Source organism: Canis lupus, chromosome 19 (genome assembly GCF_011100685.1).
Source record: "Canis lupus familiaris isolate Mischka breed German Shepherd chromosome 19, alternate assembly UU_Cfam_GSD_1.0, whole genome shotgun sequence".
Classification (NCBI taxonomy): Eukaryota; Metazoa; Chordata; class Mammalia; order Carnivora; family Canidae; genus Canis; species Canis lupus.
The window spans coordinates 35,170,603-35,192,697 of NC_049240.1; the positions used below are offsets into that span (position 1 = coordinate 35,170,603).

Below are 22,095 nucleotides of genomic sequence, written 5' to 3' on the forward strand. Positions count from 1 at the left end.
ATGTGGATAAACTTCAAAATACTATGTTAAGTGAAAAAAGCCAGACACAATTCACACGTTCAATGCAATCCCTATCAAAATACCATGGACTTTCTTCAGAGAGTTGGAACAAATCATTTTAAGATTTGTGTGGCATCAGAAAAGACCCTGAATAGCCAGGGGAATACTGAAAAAGAAAACCAGAGCCGGGGGCATCACAATACTGGATTTCAAATTGTACTACAAAGCTGTGGTCATCAAGACAGTGTGGTACTGGCACAAAAACAGACGCATAGATCAATGGAACCGAATAGAGAATCCAAAAATGCCCCCTCAGCTCTATGGTCAACTAATATTCAACAAAGCAGGAAAGACTATCCACTGGAAAAAGGACAGTCTATTCAATAAATGGTGCTGGGAAAATTGGACATCCACATGCAGAAGAATGAAACTAGACCACTCTCTTTCACCATACACAAAGATAAACTCAAAATGGATGAAAGATCTAAATGTGAGACAAGAATCCATCAAAATCCTAGAGGAGAACACAGGCAACACCCTTTCTGAACTTGGCCACAGTAACTTCTTACAAGATACATCTATGAAGGTAATGGAAACAATAGCAAAAATGAACTATTGGGGCTTCATCAAGATAAAAAGCTTTTGCACAGCAAAAGAATCAGTCAACAAAACTAAAACACAACCTACAGAATGGGAGAAGATATTTGCAAATGATAAATCAGATAAAGGGCTAGTTTCCATCTATAAAGAACTTATTAAACTCAGCAGCAAAGAAACAGACAATCCAATCATGAAATGGGCAAAAGACATGAAGAGAAATCTCAGAGGAAGACATAGACATGGCCAACAAGCACTTGAGAAAATGCTCCGCATCACTGGCCATCAGGGAAATTCAAATCAAAACCACAATGAGATACCACCTCACACCAGTGAGAATGGGGAAAATTAACAAGACAGGAGACAACAAATTTTGGAGAGGATGTGGGGAAAGGGGAACCCTCTTACACTGTTGGTGGGAATGTGAACTGGTGCAGCCACTCTGGAAAACTGTGTGGAGGTTCCTCAAAGAGTTAAAAATATACCTGCCCTACGACCCAGCAATTGTGCTGCTGGGGATTTACCCCAAAGATATAGATGCAGTGAAATGCCAGGACACCTGCACCCCGATGTTTCTAGCAGCAATGTCCACAATAGCCAAACTGTGGAAGGAGCCTCGGTGTCCATCGACTGATGAATAGATAAAGAAGCTGTGGTCTATGTATACACTGGAATATTACTCAGCCATTAGAAATGATGAATACCCATCATTTGCTTTGACGTGGATGGACCTGGAGGGTATTATGCTGAGGGAAATAAGTCAATCGGAGAAGGACAAACATTACATGGTCTCATTCATTTGGGGAATATAAAAAATAGTGAAAGGGATTAAAGGGGAAAGGAGAGAAAATGAGTGGGAAATATCAGTGAGGGAGACAGAACATGAGAGACTCCTAACTCTGGGAAACGAACAAGGGGCAGTGGAAGGGGAGGTGGGCAGGGAGATGGGGTGACTGGGTGACAGGCACTGAGGGGGGCACTTGATGGGATGAGCACTGGGTGTTATACTATATGTTGGCAAATCAAACTCTGATAAAAATATATACAAAAAAAAAAAAAAAACACAAAAGAAAAAAGCCAGACAAAAAGGTCACATGTCATACAATTACATTTACATATCAAAATGGGTAAATCCATACAGATAGAAATCAGATTGGTGATTACTTAAAGGTATCCTAGGGAAACATGGGGACTGCTTGATTAATGTGTATGGGGTTTTCTTTTGGTTGATAAAAGTGTGTCGGAATTAGATAGGGGTGGTATAGCCTCGTGACTATGCTAAGTGCCACTGACTTGTACACTTTAAGGCAGCTTATTTTGTGTTAACCATTATGAATTTCAGTTCAATTACACAATGTTATAAGTTTCACTCAGAAATTCCATGTATGTAAATGCATTCTATAGAAATTGTATAAATCAGGAAAAGGAATATACTAAAAACTATTATCAAAACATTTTAAAACCTGAAGATATCTAAGTTCCAACAATAGGGAGAATCTGTAAGTTGTTGGAATCTAGCTTTTGATTACATTTTTCTGGTTCAGCTCATCAGCCTTACATTGAAAATAAAGACAAAATATTGTATAAGTCCATTTGTTAGTGCATGGCTATGACTTCCTAATTGAAAGATATTGGATAAATTTCTAAATCATCAAACTCTGTGTTTTTCAGCTTTTCTGAGATTAACTTTTCTCCTCCCTCAAATCAGGATAATAATGCCTGCCTAAAATAATGCTTAATACATGATACCCCCACTTACCTACTTTTACATATAAAGGGGACAAAAGGAAAAAAATACATTAAAATAATCTTAGTGGATGCGCTTAGGGGGTTGTATTTTATAGGACTTTTTTCCATCTTTGTTAGTGAGCATTATACACATGTTTATGAATACACAAACACATACACCAGACCCACACACAGAGTAAAAATGTCATTTAAAAATGTAAAAACATCAACGGCCCCAAATGGCTATCTCAGTCAGTATAAGCTGTAAAGAATAAAATGGAATTCAAAATCTTCTATAATTTGGGCTTTACTAGGTATATAGGTTTATTTATTATTAGTTAGTTAGTTAGTTACCAGTGATCTAGAGAATCTGAACTAACTGTCATCCCTCAAAGACTTGAAGCTCCTACCATGAAGCCCCATGTTATCTGCCATCTGGAATGCTTTTTTAATCATCTTTACCTGTTTACTCTTCAAATCTTATCATACACTTCCTTTCCCCACATGATTATCTTGAGTAGAAATTTTCTCTATTTGTTAATATTACTACTCCTATAACACCTCACACAATGCTGTATATAGTAGATATAAGTGTTTGTGTCATATTGCCTCTGATTGTATGTTTCCTGAGGTAGATATAAATACCTTTGGATATTTCAGCAAAATATAAAACAAGTATTTTTCTTGCAACTACATGTGCTTTTCAGAATCTCAATGAATAGAGATAATGCAGAGGAAAATAAAGTAAAAAGTTTGAGATTTGTAATTGGAAAAGATGTTTTTGATTATAATCTCCTTGTTTTTTAGTGTCAATTATTTTTTAATAAAAATATATAAATTTATCTAAAAATACAGTACATGTATACTCCAAAAGACTAATTACTTAGAAGGTCCTTTGAACTGTGAAATTTTACGTGCTCAAAGCCTTTCAATGCATTATATGAGGCCTCTTGCCTTAAGTCTATAAATTTTTATTGTCTTAAAGGACATAAAATTTTTTTGAATGGTTTCCAATCATTTATTTTCTACAGAAACTAATCTGCTGAATTGCCTTTCAACATTTACTTTGCTTCTTAACAGTGCAAATTATATCTAAATACAAAATACTCAACAACCATACATATTGCTCTAATTGTGTGCTGTAGAGCTGACATGGAATAATGAAATGCTAATTGCAATTAGAACATTTTATTTGTTCAGAATTGATTCCTTGGTTTGACCCACTTTCAGAATTTTCTATAACCACAAGGCTTGTGCTCAAATACCACCAAAAAATTTACTGTCCATAACCTGAATCAGTGTTTTCACCAGTCCTCTCCCATTATACACACTGCAGCTTAGGGCAGAGCCATCAGGAAATTTCTTCATATATACATGCATGAAACACATTAGAATAAGGCTGTCCTGAAAATAGCAAAGGCATCCATTTGTCTGATTTGCTAAACAACCTGCCACACTCTCCTTTAAAAGAGATGTACTAGGACTAGCACATATAAGTAGTAGACTGCCCCAGCTACCTGCTAGCCAGGTATGGAAGGCAGCTACTTCCTCCAAACCTCTCTCATGCAATATTGGTTATCAGTATCCCCCTGCAGCTATTGGATATGCAAAATTTTTTCTAGATGAGTAGATGACCAAGTAAAACTATGACTTGTTACCTGAATGCACCGAAAGAAAAGGGTTTGTTTTTGTTTTTGTTTTTTCAAAGAAGATCACTCCTTTACCTGTTTGACATCGTATGCCAGAAGAACATATTTTAAATCTGGCGAAACTGAATGTTTTGATGCTTTGAAGGTTACCTAGAAATTGAAAAAAAAAAAAAAAAAAGAGGCAGTTATAAAAACAGTGAAAAGCTTAATAACAGAGATGTCAATATGCATTTGGGTATGTAGATATTTAAAAAGATATCAATTCTCATCACAACACAGTGGCATAAGCATGTTTATTCCTATTGTAAATATGCATATACATGCATGCAAGTATGATTATTCAGATGGACATAAAAACAGGCTATATTAGCATTCCATTAAGAAGAAAATTTGCTAGCATATCGTTTTTACATGTTATCACTTACAGATTATGTTAATATTTCATTAGAAGAAAAAAATAAAAAAATCACGACTTCATAAATAAGCAAAATGTTCTCATATTTGCATGTTGGATTAAGCAAAAAAAAAAAAAAAAGGAAACAGTAACATGCTGTGGTGTCATGATTTGCTGTCTTTGTAAGTTTGTTTTCTTACAGGTTGCATACTTGTATTTAAAAGAAGATGTTTATATTAAAGACAGAGACTCTTTAGACGATATTCCTATAATAAAATGGAACACAAATAACTGATTATTCTTGATTATAACTACACTGTCCCTGATTTTGATCCTATAATTCTATCATTGAATAGACCTAATATAAGAATTGAAAATAAATACATAGAGTGAAGGAGAAATATATTGAGGGTGGAGAAATAATTTTATTTGAGATAAAGATTATATTTAATTTCAGATCTAAAATGAAGTCAAACAAGTTGAGTTAATGCATCAAAAGCCTACAAAATACAAACTAAAGATAAAATGCACTCTATATACATTTTAGGCGAACTACTTTGTATGGTTTTTGCAGACAAAAGCATATGTAAGTAATTTCATCCACCGTTTTAGAGGTCAACTTCTACAAGAAATTCTCTGTGAAAAATGAAAAAGAGTGAAGTAACGGTTTTTATACTTAGAATCCCCCCAAACACAATGGAAAGAACAAGAAATTCAGACAAATTAATATTTGAAAGAATTTTGTGGGGTAATATAAAAATATATATTTAGTCTTCTTCCCTGATTCCTTGCATAGAGATCCTAAAATGCTTAGAATTTTCTGAGTGATAGAAGTGTCATTTGATATTAATTAATTAATTATTAGTTCCCTTTGACCATGCTTGGTTTACGCCAATGAGATGACTCAAGGGATAGAGGTGGCGGGGGAGAGTGGCTAACAGCTTCTGGATGAGGATTGCCTACCAAAGGAACCAACCACCTGATTGGAGAATTAGAACTTTCAACCCTAACTGGATGTCAGGGCAGGTGGAAGGATAGGAGATGGAGTACAGTCACGTGGTCCATGATGTTAAATCAATCATGCCTAGGTAATGAGATCTCAATAAAAATAGTAAACAATGAAATTGGAAGGTACTTCCTTGTTAGTAAATATATCAATATACCAGAAGGGTGGCACCTTCCAACTCTATAGACAAGACTGTGCTATTTACCTTTCATCTGGCTGTTCATTTGTAGCCTCTAAAATAAACCAGTACTCCTAAGTATAGCACTTCCTGTATCATTCAGCAAATTATTGAAACTAAAGGAGGACTGTGAGAAACATCAAATTTATAGCTAAGCTAGACCAAAACCCAGGTAGCCTGGAGACCTGGGACATGCAGGTTGCATCTGACCTGGGGGCAGTCCTTAACCTGGAGGGTGTATACAGATTCTGGGTAGTTAGAATTAAATTAACTAGTAGGATAACCAGATGCTATCAGAAAATTTTGTTGTTGGAATCACACAGCTAATCTCTGAGCCCAGAAGCCAAGAAAATGGAGTGGTTTGGAAGAAAATACTATTATAGGGTAATACTAAGATTTTGAGGTTTTATTTACATAAAACCTACATACATCTATCTTGTACAGCCTTTGTGTAAGACATTTAGGAGATGGTCAGAATAATCATTGGCAGTAATTCATTTCAAAGATTTTAGTTTTCATTTTTTAAAAGTTCACTCAATAATAATGGAAATAACAACAAACAATAACAACAGAGCTACAATTCATCAGCTCTGTAAATTGCTTATAATATTGTAGTTCTCAATAGTTCTCAGCCCTTCTCATAAGTATTATGATGTAGGTATCCTCATTGTTATTCTTCCTTTTCTGTCATTAACTTATTGTGTATGGAAACCAGATGGAAATTGGTCTGCACAGAGTTTTTTTTTTAAAGACTTACTTGTTTTTATTTTAGAGAGAGAGAGAGAGAGAGAGAGAGAAAAAAGTAAGTGAGGATGGGGGCACTGAGGGGCAGAGGGAGAGGGAGAGTGAGAATCCTTAAGCAGACTCCTTGCTGAGCACGGAGCTGGATGTGGGGCTCAATTCCACGACCCTGAGATCATGACCTGAGCTGAAATCAAGAGGTGGACACTTAACTGACTGAGCCACCCAGGTGCCCCCTAGTCTGTGCAGAATTTAGGGTGACAGTGAGAAAATAAGGTCAGGTCTCTCAATATTACACTATCAAGAAGTGTACTGTAACACAGTAAGGGGAAGTTTACGATTATCTAAAAATTGGTCAAGATGATGAGCACACATAACAAAAGGATATAGGATAAAACTCCTTTAATAAGCCCTGCATTATCCCACTAGCAGGAGTTTCTTTCTTTATGGTATGGAAGAGCTTACCCAACTGAATTATTTAAAGAACATCTCACCTCCCCTGTCTTCTTCATCCCCTCTCATGTGACACTCCTCACACAAATTAACCTCACACGTTTACAGGTGTGTCTGTGGCTCCAGTAACACTAATTTTAGTGTCTTTTATGGTTCCTACAATTATCCAGTCTGGCACTTTATTAATTATCACTATACTGCTTACAGCTTAAGTGGCATACAAACTGGGAAATTTTCCCAATACCTTTTCAGGGGCCCAAGCTGCTGAACTTTATCTGAATTTAGAGAGTTGTGTGCAGGTCACTGATGCTGCAAAGTAACTTGCTGATGGTACTGCTGCTTAGTCAAGAGACATCATAAGTCTCAGATAAATACCTCTTAGCATAGCCATTAATGTGATCATCTGTTGGTCTGGGAGATTCATTCTTTCTAGCAGGCACCTGAGACCCCTTGATCCACACTCACCCTAATTACAGATATTAGTATAGTTCTGGTTGAGATTCAACTTGCTATGACCTTGAAGTAGTGTTTTGAAAGGTTTATCATTGCCAAGAATGTTAGTATGTCACCTACAGAATCACTTAATTACTATTGAAATAAAAGGATGCAGAAATATTTTCTACATGTATTTATTGATGTTCAGCAATAATGCCTACCAGTGCCTTTTTTGACACTGGGAACGCACAAAGGGTATAAAAATGCATCAAGTCTACCATCCAGGAACATTCAATTAAAGCCAAGCAAGTTAGGGGGGAAAAAAGCCAAGCAGGGTAGGATAAAGAGGAAAATCATGCACATGGTTAACTAAACAAATTAAATGGGGAAGACAAAACATTTGATCAAGTTGAGAAATAAAATGCATTGTTCCAGGCAGCTTGGGAAGATTTTATAGTACCTTATTTGCATGTACCATTTGGTTCTACCAATATACATTTTATTGAACATTCACATGTAACCAGTACCATAGTAGATATTGAAAGTGCTATAAGGTTAAGAAACCAAGTTCCCTAAAATAATCTCCATCCCATATTGGACAAGGGAAGACAGCACTCTGTTTCTCTATAGTCCATAGGAGAATAAGAGTTTCAAATCCAAGTGCATATAGGGACAGGATATGCAGTAGCAGAATTAAGCTGTATGGGTACAATGAGGGTAAATGGAATAGTCACACTGCCTAAAAGGGGCAGTAGTCCCAGCTCCAGGTAACATTAACTTACAGGAAAGTGCATATAGAATTTCTGGTGTTCCAATTTTTTTTCAAGATAAGCTAGAAATCAAGATTTTACTTTACAATCTTAAGATTTTTTAACTATAGCTCAGTATTTCCAAATAGATTTATAGGCACAAATTTCTGCCTGGGGGCTATGAGTTTGCTAATTTTTGGTAAAGCAATAATTGCCTTAAGGATGAAGGAAGGGAAAGAAGACAGTGCTATGAAATTTAAAGAACAGAATGGTGGCGTGTCTGTGTGGTTCAGTTAAGTGTCTGACCCTTGGTTTTGGTTCAGGTCATTATCTCAGGGTCATGATCTCAGGGTTGGGAGGTGAAGCCTAGCGTTGGGCTCGGCTCGGGGCTCAGTGGGGAGTCTGCTTGAGATTTTCTCTCTCCCTCTCCTCCCCCACTTGTTCTCTCTCTCTCTCTGTCTCTCTCAAATAAAATAAATATTTAAAAAAGAAAGAACAGAATGGTATCCTTTTCATATATTTTGTGGTAATGTAATTGAAAAATTCATGATCCAGTGTTTTCTATATAAATGAAATTATAGACTATGTTATTAGAATAATTTTATCAAAATACACAAGAAGCTTAAAAAGATTACTGGAAAGGTGGGGGCCAACTCATGGATTACTGCTAATATTAATAATGCATGCAGTATTACTAAGGTGTACAAAATGATTTTGTGTTTCATGTTTTTACCATTGGGTGAAATGTTGCTATTAGAACATGAATTGGAAAAAAAAAAGCATATTTTGAAGAAAGCTTAAAACATGTCAGTTTTTTTTTAAGATTTTATTTATTTATTCATGAGAGACAGAGAGAGAGAGAGACAGAGATACAGGTAGAGGGAGAAGCAGGCTCCATGCAGGGAGCCTGACATGGGACTTGATCCCAGGACCCCAGTATCACACCCTGAGCCAAAGGCAGACACTCAACCACTGAGCCACCCAGGCATCCTGAAATATGTCAGTTTTAGATATGCTATTGTTTATAGTCCTTTTAGAATATCCAACAGGAAATGTATGGGATTTTGTATAAAAGTCTAGAGTTTAAGGGATATATCTAGGAGCTGCATTATTAATCAGTTATATAGAGCATTAGACAAAAGTTTATATTCAATACAAATCCATCCTCAACAAAGAAAAGGGATAAAATCCCCAAAACAGCATGTTCTACTAGGGATGGATCAGTAACAGTGCAGTCATTACAAGTATTGTTTACTATTACTTTTATTCTTCAAATATAGCTGTTTTCTCCAGGTACTCCACCTGCTGCAATACTTTCACAACTTTATCTGGTCCCTATTCAAATTGTATTTCTCTAAAATATTCTAATTCTTCCTCTTAAACCTTCCCTGTCCTTTTCGGCTCAAGTGATTCATCTGACCTTATATGTATATAATTATATGTGCAGTTCATCTAATCATTGATCACTGTTTTATGATTGCTCTACTAGGTTGTTTGGAACTGCGATTTACATCTTTTATTGCCACAGTAATGCCCCTATTAACAGGCTCCAGTGCAATGATTCACTCCTGTCAAAAGCATTATAACTAGAGGTAGAAATAAGATAATGATAGTGTTCCAAGATGTCAGATACTGAAGATCGGGCAAGAAATCATTAAATATAAACGTAAATGTCAGAAGTGCCAGGAAATGTAAAACCTGCATTTGTATGACTTGAGGCTGAGAAAGGATGGAGCAAGAGGACAGGAATAAGATACGGAGTTACAATGAACACAAACTGGTAAGAAGGATTTGGTTGCCTTAAGATTGAGGCATGACAGAAGGATGAGAACTGTCTAGTTCGGGTAACTACTGCTCTTGATCTTGTACCAAGCTGGTGGTAAAAATATTTATATTCATCCCCACTTACAAAAATAAATAACACAAAACAAACCAAAAAATAACTGGCCTAGGAACATGAACTGGATAATATTCTAAACCTTAAAGTATAGGTAGGTATATTTCTTTTTTTTAAGATTTTATTTATTTATTCATGAGAGACAGAGAGAGACAGAGACACAGGCAGAGGAAGAAGCAGGCTCTATGCAGGGAGCCTGATGTGGGACTCGATCCTGGATCTCCAGGATCATACCCTGGGCTGAAGATGGCGCTAAACCGCTGAGCCACCCGGGCAGCCCGGTAGGTATATTTTTAACAGAGAATGATGAAGACCAGAAGGTAGGTCTCTGTGGACCCTATGATCTTTCCTTCCTGCTTCTGGCACCTCCACCTACCAGACTCTCTACAGACACACAGACACATGCACACACATGCACCGTTTATTTTTATTTGGGCCATAACTTTCCTCATTACCTAATCTCATTTTTAGTTTATTGATACCTGACAAAAATATTTATTTTGTTTTTTTAAGATTTTATTTATTTATTCATGAGAGACACAGAGACGGAGGCAGAGACATAGGCAGAGGGAGAAGCAGGCTCCCTGCGGGGAACATGATGCCAGGACTCGATCCTAGGACCCTGGGATCACGACCTGAGCTGAAGACAGGTGCTCAACAACTGAGCCACCCAGGTGCTCCCCCACAAAAATGTTTATAAAAATCATCTCTTATTCTAGAAAAATAAAATACTATTTTTTCAAATATGTGATTAAGTATATATTATGAATAAATTTTGTTAACACTACAGACCACGAAGACCATTAAAAACACTTAATGAGGGATCTTAGAAGGCAGTTGACCCTAAGTGGATGGGAGGACGACAAAGGTCACTGCAGTTAACTGATACTGAGAAAAAGAAGATCAAGGAAGGCCAGAAAAAAAAGCAAACCAAAATGCAGTCCACGGTATGATGCTAAGAATGGGCTCTCCTCTCTCTGGCTTCAAATGAAATGAACGAGGAAGAGGAAAAGAGATTATTTTTTATCCTGTAGCTTTAAACAAAGCCACAATTTGTGTTTTTAGCCATGACTGTGCTTATATGCCAGGAAGTTTAAAATCAAATATTTTACTGTGTATCTTTTTTCACATTCTCTTTTCTTAGCTATCTAATTAGTTATTATAGTGTTTGAATTCTATTTATTTGCAATACCCATGATATTCATATTGTATAAATACAATAGATGGTCTCTTACCTTTTTTTCTTGGAACTATGCATCTTATTGATAATAGAATATTTTTTAAAGCTACTAAATGAAGAAAATGCCATGGTACAAGTAGGTAGTTTTTAAGGCTATTGAATTGGTACCTATTAACCCCTGTAGAGTACCTTGCATATATATTTATTGCTCAATAAATATAAACAGCCACATTAGTACTTATTGATTTGGATCATAAGCCATGCACTAAAACATTTTAAAAACGATTTTTATTTTTAATAAGATGGTGAAAATGAATGGTCTCTGAATTCTCTTAATAACTTAAAAAAACAGGGCAGACAAGGTAATTTTGTGGATGAGAGTGCCAATATTCTTCCTCCCAAAAAGTCAATAAATCAGAAATCTTTGGCTGGAGAAAGAAAGAAAGGGATATTGTAACATGTATAATTATATAAATTGTTTCTTTAAAATTTAGCTTGTGCTATTCTACTGACTCTTCAAATTATCTAGGGCTTTGTAATCATCATATTTTGAATACATTTTTAAGTGGTCACATTCTGGTGATGCTGGACTAAAGAACAGAGCATATAAAGCAATGGAAGACATGCAGATGGCCTACAAATCCATGAAAAGTTGTTCAGCGTCACTCATCATCTTGGAAATGCAAATCAAAACCACAATGAGATATCACTCTACACCTGTCTACATTCTACAGCTCTACACCTGTAGTATTAAAAAGGCAAGAAAAAAGTGTTGGTAAGGACGTGGAGTAAAAGAAACCCATATCCATTGTTGATGGGAATGTAAACTAGCAGAGCCACTATGGAAAATAGTATAGATTTTCATTTAAAAAAAAGACAGAAATTCCATTTCTGTCTGGAATTACAATCCAGTAATTACAATCCAGTAATTCCACTACTGAGTATTCACTCAAAGAAAATGAATACACTAATTTGAAAAGATACACGTACTCCTATGCTTATTGCAGCATTATTTATAGTAGCCACAATATGGAAGCAACCCAAGTATCCATTGATAAATGAATGGATAAAGAAGATGTGGTATAAATGCATGTATGTATATTCACACATATATACACTGACACAGACATACACACAGAGGGAGGAATATTATTCAGCCACGAAGAAGACCGTGATCTTACCATTTGCAAAATATGGATGGTTCTAGAAGATACTATGCTAAAATGAGTGAAGTCAGACTGAGAAAGACAAACACAATATGATTTCACTTATACATGGAATCTAAAAAAAAAAAAACACCAAAATGAATGAACAAAAAAAGCAGAAACAAATCCATAAATATTGAGAATAAATTCATAATTGCCAGAAGGGCGAGGGTTGTGGGAGGGGCAGTAATTGGGTGAAGGGAATTGGGACGTACAGGCTTCCAGTTATGTAATGTAAAAGTCACAGAAATGAAAGGGACAGCATACAGAATACACTCACCGGTAATGTAATAGCGATGTATGATGACAGATGGTAGCTACACCTGTGGTCAGCAAAGCATAACCCACAGAATTTTTGTTCTCTAGGTTATATACCTGAAACTAATTGTGTGTCAACTGCTCTTCAAATAAAAAAGAAAAGAGAGAGAGAGAGACAACATAGAAAGATATGAAAAGTTACGGAAGTCCTAAAAATTGTAACATCAGAGAATTTCTGGATGAGTTTTCCACATTATGGTCTAATACATGTTCAACAGAATGCTTATAAGTTAGGTGGACTAGTGCTCTTCATCAGTAAATTACTTAAGTCTTTTCTTGCTGCAATATTCCATCAGGTAAATCAAAGACTGATCTCACAGACCTGGTTAATAGAGTTATTATTTTATTTTTTTTAAGATTTTATTTATTTACTTGAGACAGAAAGAGGAGAGAGAGAGAATGAGCAAGAACAGTGGGAGGAGGGAGTAGAGGGAGTGAAAGAAACAGACTCCCATGGAGTGTGGAGCCCAAGGTGGGGCTCTATTTAGGACCCTGAAATCATGGCCCAAGTCGAAGGCACACACTTAACCAATTGAGCCACTTAAGTGCCCTAGAGTTATTATTATAAAATATGACATGTACATTCCAGGTATTTATGTTATTCATGTGGTTTTATTTCTGCCATTGGCAAGAAGATGGCTACTGAGGGCTTGGCAATTCCCCTATTTTTAAAAAGAAAGGAAAGCATAGTGAGCATTATTGTCTTATTAAAAAAAAAAAAGGTTTTAACCTGGCTCCTCTTTAAAAATGAGAGAAATTAATAAATAATAGTGCCTTAAAAAGTAAATTTTCCTAAAAGCTCATCTTTTTTTAATAAATGAAAGACTCATTTAGAGTTCATATGACATCAGTAATTTAGTATTAACATTAATAGTCTTAGATAAAAAGAAAGAAGTTAGTAACTAAAAAGAAAATTGTTTATTCCAAATGTGGTATATTCTGACATATACCTCATTAATATTATGTTTGATATCTATTTCCTCCTATCTTTTACCTTCAATGAAATTATTATATACAGTATATAATACTTACTAGCTTTTTTCATCTTAATGGGTCTTGGATGCACAGAATTAGATTAATCATAACTTTCTATCGTGACTTAGTGTAATTCATGATAAATTTGGCAAATAAAAATATAGGATGCCCAGGTAAATATCAGAATATCAGATAAAGAATATATAAAAATAAGGACAAACCATATAACCATGAAAATAACATGGAAAGAATGAAACAGTCATGAAAATAAGTGAACTACAGCTAAATATAAATATGTATAAATCAGTAACACAATGCTGAGTGATAAAGGGAAGTATAAGATCATGGGCTGCTTGATTCCTCTATTAAGAGTTCAAAACCAATTAAGACTACATAATATGTTACTTAGGCAAACACACACACACAGAGTTCTATATTCACCAGAAACCCCTCAAAGATGTAAAAATAATTTCCAAAGTGAATTACTTTAAAAATTGAGTTGTCATTTACTAAATTGCACTTTAATGGTCCAAAGCTAAAAGTCATTCTTTATTGTCCACTTTCTCAGAAATGTCCATTAATAGAACCCATGCTAGTTGAGGACACTAGGGGTTGTGTGCAACTATAACTGAATAAATCTCTGTGATCTTTTTCCTGATGCACACAAGCAACCGTTTTTGCTAAATAGAGTTACCATATGACTCAGAATTACACTCTAAATAGCAGAAACACATCAAGAATTATGAAAACATATGTCTACACAAAACTTGCATATAAATACAGAAACATTATTCATAATAGTACCTATTCAGGGTGCCTGGCTGGCTCAGTCAGTTTAGCATCTGACTCTTAAATTTGTTTCAGGACATGATCTCAGGGTGAGATGGAGCCTTGTGTCAGGCTCTGTGCTGGGTGTGTAGCCTGCTTAGGATTCTCTTTCTCCTTCTCCCTTTGCCCCTCCCTTACCCCTCAAAAATAAATGAGACAATTCAAATGTCAATTAACTAATGAACGGAGAAACAAAAGTAGCATATCATGCAATGGAATATTATTTAACAATAAAAAAGAATAAAGTATCGATATGTCCTAAAACATAAATAAATCCTGACACTGTACTAAATGAAAGAAGTTAGTCATAAAAGACCACATACTGTATATTTCATTTATCTGAAGTGTATGGACTACACAAATCTGAAGAGGTACAACGTAGACTACTGGCTGCAGGAAGCTGCAGAGGGAGAGTCCTGGAGAAAGACTGCTAGTGTGTATAGGTTGCCTTACAGGCACCTGAAGAATATTCTAAAATTAGACTATGATGACAGTTGTACAACTCTGTGAGTATACTAAAAACAATGAACTGTACATTTCAAATGGGTGAAAACTATGGTATGTGAAGTCTCTCAATAAAGCTGTTACAAACAAACACAGAGGGCAGTAGTGGAGGGAGAAGAAAGAGGAGGAGGGAATTAGAAAAAAAAGAAATTGAAGAGTTATGTGATGAAGTCAGAGGATTTGTGAAATTTCCATAGTTTAATTTTTCTCCAATTGTTAAAATTAAGCTTTAATTAATCTTTAGTTTTCCCATTAGCCAAAAGTTAGAAAAAAATCAACTATAGGAGTCATATTTTGCTTATCATATGTCAACTCATTAAGAGATGAATAGATTTTCCTGAAACTAAGGTGAAAGAGACATTTCTTTCAATTTCTAATAAGCAATGAATATATTGGAGTATGAAATAAAGCTCCTTATATGTACATATATATTTCTTGGATATCTTATAATTAACAATGGAAAAAATAAAATAAAAAATAAAATAAATAAAATAAAATAAAAATATGTTTTAAAGAATCAAGTAATTCTTTCCTATCTTTCAATCTTTACCGAAAATAAATACTGTTCATTTCCATAATTGGAAGATCTTTTTACTTGCTTATAATCTGATGGGCTCATACCTTTAGTGAGTGAGGAAAATTATTATTTTGGTTTATAAATTATGCTTTTTGCAGCTGATTCAAATTTAAGGAGAGTTAATTAAATCTCATTTTTCTCCCACACTGTCTCATGGACCACTATGAATCAAATATTTACATAAATGATGCTGTGTGGAAAAAGAAAATAAATCTGATTAATTCATAAAATGTGCACTAAGTGTCTACTTAGGGCTATGCCATCATTGTTCTAGTCACTGAAAACACAAAATTGATTCTATCTTAGTTGGCCTCTTCTCTTAAGATATTCATAAACTAGTGAGAAGTTTAATGAAAGATATAAAAATGTATCATCACTGCTTAATCAAAATATCATCAAAATTTATCTTTGAATATGCTTACATATTTCAGGATTTCTAAATCAATAACTACTTCATTAATTATGTCAACCATCTATTTAACTCTTTTGAAATTAAAGTTTTAATTTTAACATTTCAATCAAGGAACCTGATATGTAGAAAACCCAAAGGCCTTCACAAAAAAAAAAAAAAAAAAACCCAAAAAACAAAAACAAACAAACAAACAAACAAAAAAACACCTGCTAGAACTGAAACACAAATTCAGTAAAGGTACAGAATAAAAAAATCAACATACAGATATCTGTTTCATTTCTATACACCAATAATGAAGCAGCAGAAAGAGAAATTAAGGAATCAATCCCATTTACAACTGTACCAAAACTAAGATAAGATACCTAGGAATAAGATACCTAGGAATAAACCTAACCAAAGAGGTTAAAGACCTGTACTCTGAAAACTACAAAATACTGATAAAAGAAATTGAAGATGAAATAAAGAAATGGAAAAACATTCCATGCTCTTGTATTGGAAGAATATTGCAAAATTGTCTATACTACTCAAAAAAATCTACACACTTAATGCAATTCCTATCAAAATACCCACAGCATTATCAACAGAGCTACAATGAACAATCCTAAAATTTATATGGAACCACAACAGATCCTAGATAGACAAAATAACATTGGGAAAGAAGAGCAAAGCTGGAGGCATCACAGTTTCAGACGTTGTTATATTACAAATCTGTAGTAATCAAACAGTATGGCCCTAGCACAAGAAGAGACATACAGATCAATAGACAAGAAAGGAAAACTCAGGAATGAACCCACAACTATATGTTCAATTAATCTTCAACAAAGCAGGAAAGAATATGCAGTGAGAAAAAGCCAGTCTCTTCAACAAATGGTATTGGGAAACTGGACAGCAACATGCAAAACAAAGAAACTGGAACACTTTCCTACATCATACATGAAAAGAAATTCAAAATAGATTAAAGACCTAAATGTGAGACATGAAACCATAAAAATCCTAGAGAACACAGGCAGTAACCTCTTTGACATGGGTCATAGCAACTTCTTTCTAGATAGGATTCCTGAGATAAGGGAAATTAAAGTAAACATAAACTTTGTGACTTCATCAAAATAAAAATCTTCTACATAGCAAAGGAAGCAATCACCAAAAGTAAAAGGCAACCGACGGAATGGGAGAAGATATTTGATAAAGGGTTAACATCTAAAATACATAAAGAAATTATACAATTCAACTTCCAAAAAAAATGAATAATCCAATTAAAAAATGAACAGAGCACATGAATAGACATTTTTCCATAGAAGACATCAGATGGCCAATGGGCACAGGAAAAGAGGCTCAACATAACTGATCATCAGGGAAATAAATCAAAACTACAATGAGATATCACCTCACAGCTGTCAGAATGGCTAAAATCAACAAAACAAGAAACAGCAGGTGTTGGTGAGGATGTGGACAAAGGGGAATCCTTTTGCCTTGTTGATGGGAATGTAAACGCCACTCTGGAAAACAACATCGAGGTTCCTCAAAAAGTTAAAAATAGAACTACCCTATGATCCAGCAGCCACACTACTAGGTATTTACTCAAAACATACAAAAATACTAATTCTAAGGGATACGTGCATCCGATGTTTATAGCAACATTATCTACAATAGCCAAATTACAGAAACAGTCCAAGTATTCACTGACTGATGACTGGATAAAGAGGATGTGGTGTATACATACAATGGAATATTCTCATTCATAAAAAAAATGAAATCTTGCCATTTGCAATGACATGGATGGAGCTAGAGTATTATGCTAAGCAAAATAAGGCAGTCAGAAAAAGACAAATACCATGTGATTTCACTCATAGGTGGAATTTAAAAAACAAAGCAAATGATGGGATGCCTGAGTGGCTCAGAGGTTGAGCATCTGCCTTCGGCACAGGGTGTGATCCTGGGGTCCCGGGTTCGAGTCCCACATCGGGCTCCCTGCATGGAGCCTTGCTTCTCCCTCTGCCTGTGTCTCTGCCTCCCTCTCTCTGTGTCTCTCATGAATAAATAAATAAAATCCTTTTTTAAAAAATAAATAAAAATAAAAATAAAAAACAAAGCAAATGAGGATTTGAGGGGGTGGTGAGAAAAGGAGGCAAACCAAGAAATGGACACTTAACTATAGAAAACAAACTGATGGTTACCAAAGGAGAGGTGTGTGGGATGACAGGTAAAATTAGGTGATGGGGATTAAGGATGGCACTTGTTGTAATGAGCACCAGTGATGTATGGAAGTGTTGAGTCACTGTACTGTACAACCGACACTAATATTATGCTGTATGCTAAGTGGAGTTTAAATAAAAACTTAAAAAAGTACTGAATGATCCAAATAATTATAATTAAAACAGTACTTTTGAAAAATAGTACACTTTTAACATCCAGGAGATGATGGATTGAATTTCTACATTCTATGTAAACTTCCTAATTTCATTGCAAATCTTTTTCAACCAAGACTCAAAAATTCCTTTATTGTACTGTTATATACAAAAAAATCAAATGTAAACATACACATACATCAACTGAAAACCAAATACAGTCTAATGTCAAGATTAGTTGGAAAACATTAAAATAGAAATGATGACTTAATGCCATGTAAAAACCTAACACACAATGTTGATTCCTCTATATCTGAAAGATACAAAGCAATTAGATAGAGACCCATCCACTCTATCCTCAAACAAATCCTTGATCCACATACTTAGCATTTTTTTTTCTGTTAGTCCATTCTAGTTCAAGCCCTAAATCTTCTGTCATTGACAGAAATACCATTGCTTAGTCCTCAAAGTGGTCTTATAACTTCTACTTTAACATCCCTAGAATTTATTCCTAACAAAACAGACAGAGAATATTCTTTTAAAATGTGACTTAGATATAGCCACTTTCTTCAAAGTGTGCCTATTGTTTATAAAACAAAACCTTGGCCTATAAAACTCAACATAGTTTTTCTCATAGTTATTCTACTAGGTTCATCCTCTACATTCCCCATTACAATATTTCCTATTCTTTTTTTTTTAATATTTCCTATTCTTAAAATAGATCTATGCAGTTCCCACCCAAGTTTTTTGTAATTATTCTTTTTTGAGCCTACAAAACTCTTGAACCTGACCTTGAAATGTTGCCTCCACAGTGGACCTTTCCGGGGTCCTGAAACTTCTCTAATTTTCACTCCATGCTACATTTTTCCCGAAGAACTTAGTATCAGCTGCAATTGCTCATATTGAGTATTTGAGTGTTTGTGGTTGGTTTGACAAGCCTTCCTTGTTCAACAGGTATCACCAGAACCTAGAATTTTATCTGATATATACCAGAGGTGAAAAAATCATTTGTTGATAAATGAATCAATAATATTAATAAGCTAAGATATGATGAGTCATTTTAACAATGATGCCACAACATTATAAAACAGGGAGAAAAATTTCTGTAAGTTTTAAAGGGAAGGAGAATTTCAAATGTAGAGTAGTTACTAACTCTGTAATGGGCTGCCATTATCATTTAGTGTTTGCTGAATGCTGAATACCCTACATTATGTTCCATAAACAAACTGAACTATATATTCCCAGTGTACTATGAAAATATCTGTAATCTTTACTATAAATGGCTACAAAGTTATAATGCATACTTCTCTATTAGCAAAGCTGCATAGACCAAGGTATTCTGAAACTGGAAGGAAGGAAGGAAGGAAGGAAGGAAGGAAGGAAGGAAGGAAGGAAGGAAGGAAGGAAGGAAGGAAGGAAGGAAGGGAGGAGGGGAGGGAGGGAGGGGAGGCGGGAAGGGAGGGAGTGAAAGTGAGAATAAGAGAAGAGAAGAGAAGAGAAGAGAATGAGAAGAGAGAAGAGAAGCAGGACAGAGCAGACAGAAGATAAGAGAAAAGGAGAGAGAAGGAGCCAAGCTCAGAATCCGCCTAGCCTCTCCTCTCCTCTCATCTCCTCTCCTCTCCTAGAAGAGAAGAGAAGAGAAGAAGAGGAGAAGAGGAGAAGAGGAGAAGAGAAGAGGAGAAGAGAAGAAAAAGAATCCCTATATCATCAGCTTGGAAACTTTCTAAGGTCTCTTAAAATGCATTTTCCTTGTTCAAATTCCACCATGAATTAATAGAAGAATCTGGATATTTCACTATTAATATTTTTTGAAATGTCTAATTGGCTCTCCATGACTGGGAGGTAGTCAAATATAAAATTCCTGTGAAAGAAAATGAAAGACAGAAATATTCATCAGATGGTCAAGGGCATATAATCAGAGCCTTGAACTGCTCAAAACAGACTGACTGGTCCTAGATATAATTCAGAGCACTGACCTCTCAGGAAGCTGAAGTTTAAAATAATTGTAATTAATTGCAATAAATCTGGCTGCCAGCTAGCTTCTCATTCTATCTGACACAAAACAAAGCAATTTACATCCACAGCCCCAGGGATTCTAAATAAGAATCTTGAAGGAAGCATACTGGAATTGTATAATTTTATTGCACATGTTTAAGAGGATATATTAGATATAGTTGAAACAAGCTCTTTTTCAAAGGGTTAAATAAAAGATGTTTAATAGAAAGTGGTGTTTTATTCCATACAACAGAGACTTTAGATGTATTATTTAGGAAATTTTGATTTCCGTCAAGGATGACATTCAAGAATCTTCGTAACAATTAATAGAGCCATTGATATGGTTTTATTAGTAACAGCACTACTGAGGACAAAAATGATTATAACATCCAAAATACTTTATCCCGGTGAGTAAATTTGTTTGTAGCATCTGTTTCCTGGATCATTCACACTGCTAATTAAGGGTGAAACAGATTATGGAATGGTCTCTCTTTGAGTCTTTCTCACCTATGCGGAACTATAAGAATAACTACGGAATTGTAGAGTAATCATGTCACACTTGCAAACATATGGAGAAAAGAGTATCTGTTTTCACACTTTAGATTTGTCCTTGAAGAGACTGCCAGGTTAAAACTATGCAAAAACTCATTTTCACATTCATCTAACTTAGAAAATTTTTAAACAAGCTAAATATTCATGGTAGATTCAATGTTCTCTTTCCTAAATGAATATAAACAAAATATTCTAATCTTTGCTGAAAAATATGTTACCTTATTTCTATTCCCCTGAATGTGCAGAGATGGTATATGTAAAGTTCAATACTTCTTTGATGACTAAGACTTGGAAATTACCTAAATAAACTAATTAAATATAATGATCCTTTTAAGAATGAATAATATGGGTGTAAGAGGATCTAAATATTTTCAAGCTGAATAATAAAAACATGAAAAAATATGAATGTATCCAATTGTAGGGAGTAGTTATTGCTTTTGGGTGGAAGAGAGCTATGTCCAGTCTGAAAACAAATAAATTCAATTATTTATAAATAACGTAATGCCCATGTGAAGAATTACACTGGCTGGAACTCTATGTAGTCATCAGTTTTTATCCTCTAACTTAAAGAAAATCACTTGGTTTTTTTAGTCAAAGGAGTGGATAATTTCAGTAAGTGATACCAACTTGTCTGAACAACAACAAAATATCTCAATTAGAAGTATCTCCAGAAAACTATAAGAAAACTAGGGTCATACTTTTAGCCTATACTCTACACTATCTAAAGAGGAGAAATCCAAGGCTATGTGATTATATTCATGTTTGCTGGTCTTCTTTAGAGATCTGTCTATAAAAAGAAGAAACATGTCTCAAGAAAATGAAGCCAGAAGCCACAGCTTAAAGTCTTCTCTGACAAAAAGAACCATTGCTTTGATCTCACCCATTAAAAAACTACCTTTGAATCATCTTGGGTTCCCCTGGTATCCCTGCCTCAAATTGGATTTTGCAAATTTGGCACCATTGACATTTTCAGCCAGGTAACTTTTTTGTTGTTGTTGTAAGGAGCTGTCTTGTGCATTTTAGAATGTTTAATCGCATCTCTGACCTCTATTCACTAGATTCCCATGGCACACCCCACCTCATCAGCCATAACAATCAAGAATGTATCCAGAGTTGCCAAATGTCTCCTGATGGCAAAATGACCCCTGACTGAGAACCACTGGTCTACATAAAGAAACTGTATTGTGCACACAGCAACTGGGTAAATGTGCAGTTCCTGTGACTTCACTGGCCAATCAATATTGGTCACACTACTGATGTCATTACTACTGAGATACCAACACATACTGCCAAAGTCAGATCTTAAAAAAAATAACAAAGTCTCCATAATTATAGCCAACATGTAAAGCCACTTGTCCAGTCAGAACTTTCTAATAA

The 22,095-nt window shown here is 35.0% G+C and overlaps 1 protein-coding gene across 5 annotated transcripts in view; it reads right to left on the reverse strand.

The window, feature by feature from the left end:
• The window catches only part of DPP10 (dipeptidyl peptidase like 10), a 1,276,525-nt gene that overhangs the window by 272,830 nt on the left and 981,600 nt on the right, over positions 1-22,095 (reverse strand). For all 5 annotated transcript variants that reach the window (XM_038564992.1, XM_038564993.1, XM_038564994.1 and 2 more), the window contains one exon: positions 4,050-4,124. In XM_038564992.1, coding sequence (XP_038420920.1) covers positions 4,050-4,124 — 75 coding nt within the window. The remainder of the gene's footprint in view (positions 1-4,049; positions 4,125-22,095) is intronic.